This window comes from Salpingoeca rosetta (genome assembly GCF_000188695.1).
Source record: "Salpingoeca rosetta unplaced genomic scaffold supercont1.7, whole genome shotgun sequence".
Lineage (NCBI taxonomy): Eukaryota > Choanoflagellata > Craspedida > Salpingoecidae > Salpingoeca > Salpingoeca rosetta.
In genome coordinates this window covers 614,388-624,077 of record NW_004754927.1, presented here as the reverse complement: position 1 = coordinate 624,077, position 9,690 = coordinate 614,388, and the positions used below count along the sequence as shown (strand labels likewise).

The following is a 9,690-nucleotide window of genomic DNA, read 5'->3' as shown; positions in this document are numbered from 1 at the left end:
ACGACACACACACACACACACACACACACACACACACACACACACACACACACACACACACACACACACACACACACACACACACACACATGTATAGGGCTCACTTGCACCGCCAGGTGCATGCGATCACCTGACGTGCCCGCTCACCGAGCGCAAGACACAAAACCAACAGTGCCTATGGAAGGGACAATGGGGGGGGGGGCGGAAGGTATGCAGTTCTGCCTCACAGGACGGTGGATGGCGGGTTCAAGCGACCTTTGCTCCTGAGCTTCGCCTGCAGTGCATCAGCCAGGGACACGGGCTTGTTTGCGTCGCAGTGTGCCGGCTGCTGCTGCTGCGGCGGTTGCTGTTGCAGGGGCGGTTTCAGGTTGCTGGGTGGAGGAGGTGGTGGTGGTGCACCTGTCGACGGTGTTACTGGTGGCGCCGCAGACTGGGAAGGCGGCGGTGGCGGTGGCGGCGGCGGTGGCGGGGCTGGTGCAGTGCCTGTGGTCGTAGGTGTCGATTGTGGCGGTGGCGGTGGCGGTGGTGAGGAAGCGCTTGTGTTAGCTGCCGTCGGTGGCAGAGGAGGAGGAGGCGGCGGCGGTGGCGGGGCTGGTGCAGTGCCTGTGGTACTCGTAGGTGTCGATTGTGGAGGCGGTGGCGGTGGCGGTGGTGGCGCCATGGTCGTTGATGATGGCAGAGGAGGAGGAGGCGGCGGCGGTGGCGGAACACCGCTCGTGGTGCTGGTGCTAAGCTGTGGAGGTGGTGGCGGCGGCGGCGGCGGAGGTGGTGGTGATATGGTCGTCGATGGTTGCGATGAGGGCGAAGGCATCCGAAGCTTGCTTGCCAAGACAGCCGACGCAGCCGTTATGCCCTGTGTCTTGGCAGCAGCGGTTGCGGCCGCCATTGCGAGCGGCGACGGTGCAGATACGACCCCGCTGCCTGCCCTGGACGACATGGCCGGGGGTGTGCGGGCGCCGGAGGGGGCGTGCTCCTCTCGCTGCAGAGGAGAGCTGCGGGCACGATGGTGCGGTGCAGTGGTTGATGTTGAAGACGAGGATGGAAGAGGTGGCGGTGGCGGCGGCGGTGGTGGCGCCCTTGACGATGCTGGCGGTGTGGGCGCTGATGGTGTTGACGATGAGACTGCTGATTGTGATGATGGCGGTGGCGGTGGCGGTGGTGGCGGTGGAACCATTGTTGGTACAGTGGGTGCTGGGGGTGGCGGGGGTGGCGGTGGTGGTGCTGGGGTTGAGGCTCCTGAAACCAATCCCAGGCCAGAATCCGCACGCCCTTTGTCTGCGACAGCTGTAGCGGCGGTATCTCGTGCCAGGAGGAGTGGTACGGGTGGTGGTGCCGGCCGCTGCGCAGAGACATCAATGCTGACGCGCTTCGCACGTGGAGTGGTCTCCGCCATCATGTCCTCCTCATCCTCTTCGTCGTCGTTGTTGTCGTCAATATCATCAGTGCTGCTGGTGCGCCCCGTCATGCCGCGGAGTGTGGCGGCCGCTTGCTGCTGCTGCTGCGGTTGATGATGGGCTTGCAGGGATGTTGTTGGTGTTGTTGGTGTTGGCGGTGCCGATGTGACGGAGATGGAGGGTGTTGATCGCGCCGCTGCTGCCCCAGCTCGAAGGCGGCTCAGCACGTCCATCTGTGCAGCACGCGTGGGTGCCTGGCGCTGCGGGCTGGCAAGGAGGGCGCCCAGGCCCTCTGGTGCGCGCACCTTGTGGCCACTGGGCGACACCTCTGCGGTTGCGCGTCGACTGGCAGCACCAGAGGAGGACGCGGATGGCGGCGAGCGAGATGGCTCCGTGTCCGTGCTGCCCTCCAGCCGCTTGATGAGCAGGGCGCGGTTTGCCTTGAACTTGCCTGATCCAAGGTTGCGGATAGATGCGCCGAGTGCAGGCGTTGGCTTCTTCTTGTGCTGCCCACCCGCGCCCCCGTTCGCCTCCTCCTCCTCCTCCTCCGCAATGGGGCGGGGTGGCCAGATGGCCTTGATTGGGCGCGATGCGCACCGCACGCTCTGCCGCACGTTGACAAGGGTCACCTTGGAGCGACGCTTGGAGTGGTGCAGGCGCCCGCGCTTCGAGGAGCCACGCTTGTGGCGAGACATCTTCGACGTGAGGTCGGACGACTGCGATGGCGTGCGCGCGGACGTAGCCAGCTTCTGGGTGAGAAGCGACAAGTTGCTGCCGTTGCTGATGAGACGGGCGCCATTGCCACTATCACCGTCGTCCACATGAAGAGAGATGCAGCTACCGCGTGGCGTGAACACCGTGGTTCCCTCCTCGCCCACGCGTGCGTTTGCCTCTGCCGCTTTCTTCTTCCGCTCTTCCGCTGTTGTGTCGTGTTGTGTTGTGTTGTGTTGTGTTGGCGTTGTACGAGTGTTGGGTGGGTGAGGGGGGGGGGTGGAGAGCAAAGGAGAGACGGTCAGTGGGGTATCAAGTGGGAGGTGAAGCTTCTAGCACACCATCCTCAAATACAACAGCTAGCAACACACACACACACACACACACACACACACACACACACACACACAGAGCGCACAAGTGCGTGCTGTGTACCTTGTTCGCGAAGCGCAGGCAGTTTGCGACGCGACAAAAAGCCACGCACACATGCTTGCAAGTGTGCTGCATGTTTGTTCATAACACCAAGCTTGGCTGCGAGCTCATCGGAGTGGTGATACCGCAAGAAGACCTAAACACAAGAGACAATGGCCACACGCGTGAATCGGTGGTGAGAACGCGGGGAGCTGGGATCTTAAACCCCAACAAGGATGACTGACAGGCAGGGAGAGAAGAGTGCAGAAAGACACACACTCACTTGAGGGAGTGCACAAGCGCACCATCTCACCTTGGTGTTGCCCATGGCCCAGTCCTTGAGGTTCGCCCTCTGCAACAACGACTGACACGCTGTTTTGTAGCACTTGACGTCTTCTCCGTCTGTGGCTGACCCATCCAGCGCCTGTGCACACGAGTGTGTTTGTGGGTGTGCGCGTGCGTGCGTGCGTGTGTGTGTGCGTGTGTGCGTGCGTGCGTCACAGTCAGTGTCGAGGGACATCGCATATGCAGGGTAAAGCAGAGCAGCTCCGCTCAATTCACATGCGTCCGTCCACACGTGGCATGCTGACCTTGTACATGTTGAAGAAGGTCTTGAATGGCAAGCGAACAGGATAGCCGCACTGGCGGATGCTGGTCGTCTCCATCACACCTGTTTGAAAACACCAGCAGCGATGCGTATGAGGTTGAGTGATAGCCCAACAGCGAAACACGCGCTGTCCAATAAGCGGCGCACACACACGCACACACACAACCACACGCACGCACGCACGCACACACAACCGCACGCACACACAACCACACGCCCGCACGCACGCACGCATGCTACGCTACACTACACTACACTACACACACACACACACAACACACCTGTGTAGGTGAGTTGCTCTCGAACAGCTTTGGCGTCGAAGAAGCCTGCCTTCTTCTCGCGGTTTGGTTTGATGCAGCGAATAAAGTATGGCACCCGCGCATTCAGCTTCGTCATTAGCACCTGAGTGAGGACCCAAAGCAGTGGTGTCGCTCATTAGTGTGGAATGGGCATGCCCGAACAACCTCTGTGCTGAAGACATGTTGCACGCACCCATATACACATGCGCTTTGTGTGTACGTTCGTATAGCATCAACCATGTACATGGATACACCTACACCCACACTCACCCACGCACACACACACACACGCGCACATACACACACCTTCGCACATACACACACCTACGCGCACACACCCAGATCGTTGTACTCACCGCCAGAGATTGGCGAAAGACAGCAGCCACCGTTGGCGCCATGCGTGATTGCACGCGCTTCAGGCTGGCTTTCTTGCTCTTGCGAGACTTGCCACGTCGCGAAAAGAGGTTGCGCGCAAAGCTAAGCGCCTTCATGCCGCTTGACTTGTGGTCGTGGCTCCCGCGCCGGCTCTTGTGCTTGCGACTGAAACGGCTGCCAATCGCCACAGTTGGCAAATGAAGCAAGGAGAGTGTGGTGTGAGCGCACGCTTTGATGTCCGTGTCCATCACGCACACGAGCGAGCTGTCAACACAAGCGCGTACTCTGCAATGAGTAGACTCACGCTTTGCTCTTGTGCTTGAAGTTGGCCCGCGTAGGAGAAATGTGCGATGCGCCACCAGCACCACGAGAGCTGGTTCCAGCGCCCTGATGTCGTGTGTGTGGTGTGGTGTGGTGTGGTGTGGTGTGGTGTGTATGTGTGTGTGTGTGTGTGTGCGTGTGCATGTGTGCGCGTGTGTGTCAGAGGGCATCCTTGCACCGTGAGCGGTTGGTGCGCTGCGGACAAGAGTTGCAATAGAGAACTGGGCAGGCTTGCAGCGTCGGCAATGTGCGCAGGTGGAGGAAGCCACCAACTGACCTTGAAGAATGAGCGAATGAGGGCGAGCGAACTCTCGCCCATCACATCCTGTGCTGAATCAGGCAGGCTGTCGCGGTTGCGTTCAAGAAAGCCTGCGGCAGATGAGGAATGGCAGGTCGTGGCATGGTGGTGCGATGAGCACTGGTGCATGTGCTGTGGCATGATCGCAAAAGCACACGAAACAGCAAGCACTCGCAATCAAACCATATGTGTTATGCCATGCCATAATAGCATAACACTGTCATGGAGTCGGGTGTTGCTGCTGCTATTGTTATCGGTGTAGGACCAGGATTGCTGGCTTGCGTGTGTATGTGTGTGTGTGCGTGTACTGTACCATGACTGTTGTACGTGATGCTGCCCGCGTAGTGTGCGATTGTGAAGCATTCAGGGTTCTTCTTTGCTGGTGAATACAACGGGTGGTCCTTGAAGTGGCTGTCAAACTTGTTCTGCGCGCACGTGCGCGTGTGTGTTTGAAAGGCCAAAGATTTTGGTGAGGGAAATGTTGAGGTCAAGAAACGGCAATCGTATCCGCATGACGTCACAGACGCCATAATATGTTATCCTTACACACGGCTTCATTCTCAATCGCGTTCACAGCACATCATCACTCACGCGAACCTTGACAGAGGCAGCGGTGGAACGCGCAAAGCGGGAAGCTTCATCGAGGAGGAGGAGAAGGCCAACAGGCTTCTTGAGAAACAAATCCACCTGCTGCGTGTTGTCGTTATACTTGATGACAGCACCCTTGACGCCCTCCTTGTCGTACTCGTCCAATTCCATCTGCGGTGCATAGGGAGCAGCAGTGTGGAAGCATATACGGTGACCGTGATACATATGCATTGAGCAAATGGCGAGAACAAGATGGGAGGATGGGAGGATGGGAGGGCAGTGGCTGTTAGGGCATCACGCAAACCACGTGTTGTTGTCAAAACCCATCATGAGATGAACGCGGAGCAAGTCAGACCACCAGAGACTACGCGACACAGATGCATGCAAGCAAAGACAGACCTCCACCCAGTCCAGTCAGGCAGTACCTTGAAGATGTGGGAGTTGAAGAAGTTCTGCAGCTGTTCGTTCGCGACGTTGATGCAAAGCTGCTCAAACCTGAGCAACCCCAACGGAGAGCGCAGAATAATAGCCCCCAATACAAGACAGCAGCAATCGCGGTGAGAGGAAAGTCATAGGAACCGAAACGAAAGGAAACGAGGTGGCTGCTGTAATGGTGCAACACAACAGCTCTGACGTGTGCATGTCGCAGTGGTTGGAGCAATGAGGTGCAAGTGTGCGGGTTTTCGTACCCGTTCACGGCGAAGCTTTCGAAACCAAAGATGTCAAGCACACCGATGCTGCACGTATCTTTGCTGTTTTGGTTTAGACAGAAAATGTGTGTAAGCCAACGCATGCGTGTGCAATTATGTGCACGTGGGCGTGGATGAGTGGATGTGTGTGGAAGATATGAATGCTAACAGCAACAGAAATAGCCGTGATTCGTGATTAGGGTGCTCGTCATGAAAGCAAGAGAGCTTGTGTGCGATCAAAGAACTGAGCACCAAGCCACCTGACGAAACATAGAGAAACAGGTAAACACACTTACTCTGCTGCTCGTGTGTGCAGGAGTTGGTTTGACCGCTTGACGAGGTACTCAAACAGGGAGTCATAGAGCGCGCGGGCGATGGCGTCGCGAATATCAAACGCTTCCACCATGCCTGCAAGCAGATTAGAATCGTATCCATAAGGCATATGTGAGCGATGTATGGAGTTGTGCATGACGTTGCAAGGGTTGGGTTCAACTTGCCTGGCCGTACACGAGACACACACACACACACACACGCACGCACACAAACACATACACACACGCACGCACGCATTGTAACGACATATCAGCTCTTTCACATACTCTTTGGCTTTGTGAATGTTTCGCCGGCGGTGGTGAAGGACGTGGTGACGATGGTCTCGTGCAAGTCATCCTATGTGCATGCAAGCATGCAGACAAACGTGGTGGTGAATTTCATCAGGAGCAATGAATTGTAAACAGGGGCACAACAAGAATATGAAGTGAAGCAACTCACCGCAGAGATTCCGAGCACATCTGCAACGGCTTCGAGGCATTCCGGGTTTGCAGGATCAAGGATGTGGCCGTCAAAAGCATCAGCGTCCTCGCCAGACCCTGTCAGTGGTGCAGTGGTCGGGAATATGTGTGTTGTAGATGGTGTTGAGTGAGTGATGTTTGTGGGCAATAGAGCCAAAGCGTTGGACAAGAAATTGTTTAGGGAATGTGGACGTGTGTGTGTGTGTGTGTGTGATGCAAGCAACAGTGCACATAAGACTGTGCTTAACTCTGACCAGCCAGTGACATGAAATTCACTACAAAACAGGACATTGTAAACTGCAGCATGCAGAGTTGACAATGTGAAAGTGCGAACCTTGGCTGGTGAACGTGAGGTTTCCGAGCTCGAGAACACCGGCGAGGATGCGTTGAATCTCCCAGCGCTCGGCGTCTGTGAGGCCAATTGCCTGCAGGCAATTCAGCACCTCGGCAAACTGGTCTGCACAGTTCTTCGCGCCGCTCTCTGACAGTACCGTGGCGGGCATCTGTTGCCACGCACGAAACAGTGTGTGTGCGCGCGTGCATGTGAAGGCGAGTGCGTGTGTGCCAATTGTAGGGAATGATCATGTGACTGGATGTGTAAGCTGGCGCAACAGTGGGTGTGCATCCGTGTGGATGCTGTGCAAGTGATTTCAGGGCATGGCACGTCACGTGCGACAGTCGCAGCCAAAGCCACGCAACTGCCCGTGACTGAGACAACAGGGTGTTGGGGAGAAGACTCGACATTTATCACACATCACGTTGGTCGTGTTTCAGCACCCAGCATCTGCGCAGCGCATGTGCTCAACACAACTCACGTCACCCTTGGAGGCTGCTGCCAAGTTGCCGCCTTTCCTGGCGCTGGCCGAGCGCTTTGGGTTGAGATAGTTGTACTCGTGAGCTGGCTTCAGGTGGAGTTCGTCACGGCTGCAGTGATGGCGGCAGTGGTGACAGCATAAAGGTCAGTGGGAGGTGAGTGACGGTATGCCAATGCGTGTGAGTGTGAAGAGCATGTGGTACACGCAGGGACACACACAGGCACACACAGGCACAGACACACAGACACACAGACACACACAGACACACACACGCACACACACAGACACACACACAGACACACACACACGCACACACACACGCACACACACACACGACCGTGATCTAGAGAGATCACTACTCACCGCTCGTCAGAGACACCGGAGAGGAAGTAGTAGAAGACGTGGAAGTTGCTCTCGCCAGGGGCTTGTGTTGTCACACGAGACTTCTCAAGGAGGTACTTTGAGAGTTGGGCGCCAACAACAGGCATGGCTTGCAGGTTGTCCTCGTTGTCATACAGCACTGTGTTTGCAAGGTTGGGGAAGGTAGCATAGGGCAACAAGGAGTGGTTGCGGCCGTAAATATGCAAGGCGTAGAAGCGAGGCAATGGTCGCGAGTGTTGTAAGCCATTGTTTACGCATTCGCGTAGGATAGTAGGCATAGACATACACACACACACACGTACACACACACACACAGAGCACACACACACACACACACAGAGGGCACACACACACACACACACACACACACACACACACACCTTCGAGGAATTTGCCGAAGCGAGAGGAGTTGTCGTTGAGAACGGTGCGCGCGTTGCCAAATGCTTCAAAGATGGGGTTGAGCAGCAGAATCATCTCCTCAAGCTGGTTCGTGCCGTCTGTGGGGATGCGTACAATAGGCAGTGAGTCCTTTGTGTTTGGGTGGGTCACGTCCATGCTGCAGTGCAACTTGCTTGCAAGCATGGATTGACTTACTGCAACCACAAACCAGCAACATCAACACCCCCACAGCGAGCGGCATCAGCAATTACAATTACGCTACAACAACAGCAAGGTTGAGCTGCGAGCCATGGTGTCGTCGTCACCTTCACAGCGCAGAAGTTGGTTGAGAAAGTACTTGGTTGTCTCGGTTTTGCCGGCTCCACTTTCACCGCTGATGAGACAGCACTGCCCGCGCCGCGACACGTGCATGTTCTGTCGTTTGTGATTTGTGTGCGGATGTGTATGTGCGGATGTGTATGTGCGGATGTGTGTACATGCGTGTATGCGTGTATGCGTATGTGTGTATGTGTGTGTATGCGGGTATATGTGTGTGTGTGTGCGTGAGGAGGAAGCGGGAAGGCGAAGGAAACATGAGTTGCTGGCATGCAACTCAACTCTGACGACAATTTTGGAGACTGACATGTACTTCTGTGTACACTCCTGCCTCTCTCAATACTGTGTATGCTATTGTTGCCATTGGCATGGCATGTCACGTCACCTGATACACGCGGCGAGCAACATCGAAGATGTGTGGCTTTGAATCTGCAGACTCGTTCTGCACGCTGAACCTGTCGGTGTCGGAGCGTATTTCGCCACGCATTAGTTGTGTCGGGATGATGACATTTGTTGAAGGCAACAACTGCCAACACACACACATACACACACACATACACACACATACTCACACATACTCTCTCACACACATACTCACACACACACACACAACATACTCCAGCGCCATCAAGCAACGTAAGCCCAAAGCATGCATCACTCGCACACATGCACATGTCGTGGCGGTGCGGCCGCGCGAACAAGCGGAGAAGAAGAACAACAACAAGTGGAACAAGTGGGCAACGGACCGTTGTTGGTGGCTCTTGTTGTAGATGGCCAGTTGCTTCATGGGGTTGATGGCGAGCAAGATGTCGCCGACGTAGGTGTAAATCTCATCGTTCGTGTACCGTTCGCGCAAGGCGTCCATCTGTTCAGCCAGGAACAATTTAGTTACAACAACACCAGCGGGACAACCAATGACGATGAGCAACAACAACAACAACAACAGCAACAAACAGAAGCAGCCACGAGGACCGTAGTCAGCGACGAATGCAACAACCAAGTTGATGTGTGCGTGTGTGCGCATGTGTGCATGTGTGCGTTTTGTGCGTATGTGTGCATGTGTACGTGTACGTGATGGTTATTGTGCTGTGGGCGTGTGCAGAGAGCATGGCAAGATGGAAGCCACTCACGATGGTGTCTTCGGTGAGGTTGTTGAGGCTGACGAGGTTATCTGGCGCGCTTGCGTCGCCCTTGATCTCGAGGTAGTCCGCCATGGCTGTCCCTCTGGGTGGGTGGGTGGGCGGTTTGGCTTCTCGGTTGGTGACAAGAACTCTGATGCTGTGAGCGAGTAAGCTA

General features: G+C 56.0%; 1 protein-coding gene across 1 annotated transcript; it reads right to left on the bottom strand.

The window, feature by feature from the left end:
- Positions 1-633: 633 nt before the first annotated feature.
- Positions 634-9,608, bottom strand: PTSG_03170 (uncharacterized protein; the record flags this gene model as incomplete). Its single annotated transcript, XM_004995699.1, has 24 exons — positions 634-1,339; positions 1,375-2,313; positions 2,541-2,673; positions 2,830-2,940; positions 3,107-3,186; positions 3,405-3,525; positions 3,779-3,971; positions 4,102-4,184; positions 4,396-4,487; positions 4,730-4,841; positions 5,014-5,175; positions 5,430-5,499; positions 5,694-5,756; positions 5,990-6,101; positions 6,293-6,362; positions 6,465-6,562; positions 6,819-6,987; positions 7,300-7,408; positions 7,663-7,819; positions 8,061-8,177; positions 8,385-8,493; positions 8,780-8,849; positions 9,141-9,259; positions 9,525-9,608. The coding sequence occupies 24 exons, from the start codon at positions 9,606-9,608 to the stop codon at positions 729-731; spliced, it is 3,984 nt and encodes a 1,327-aa protein (XP_004995756.1). The 3' UTR covers positions 634-728.
- Positions 9,609-9,690: the final 82 nt, after the last annotated feature.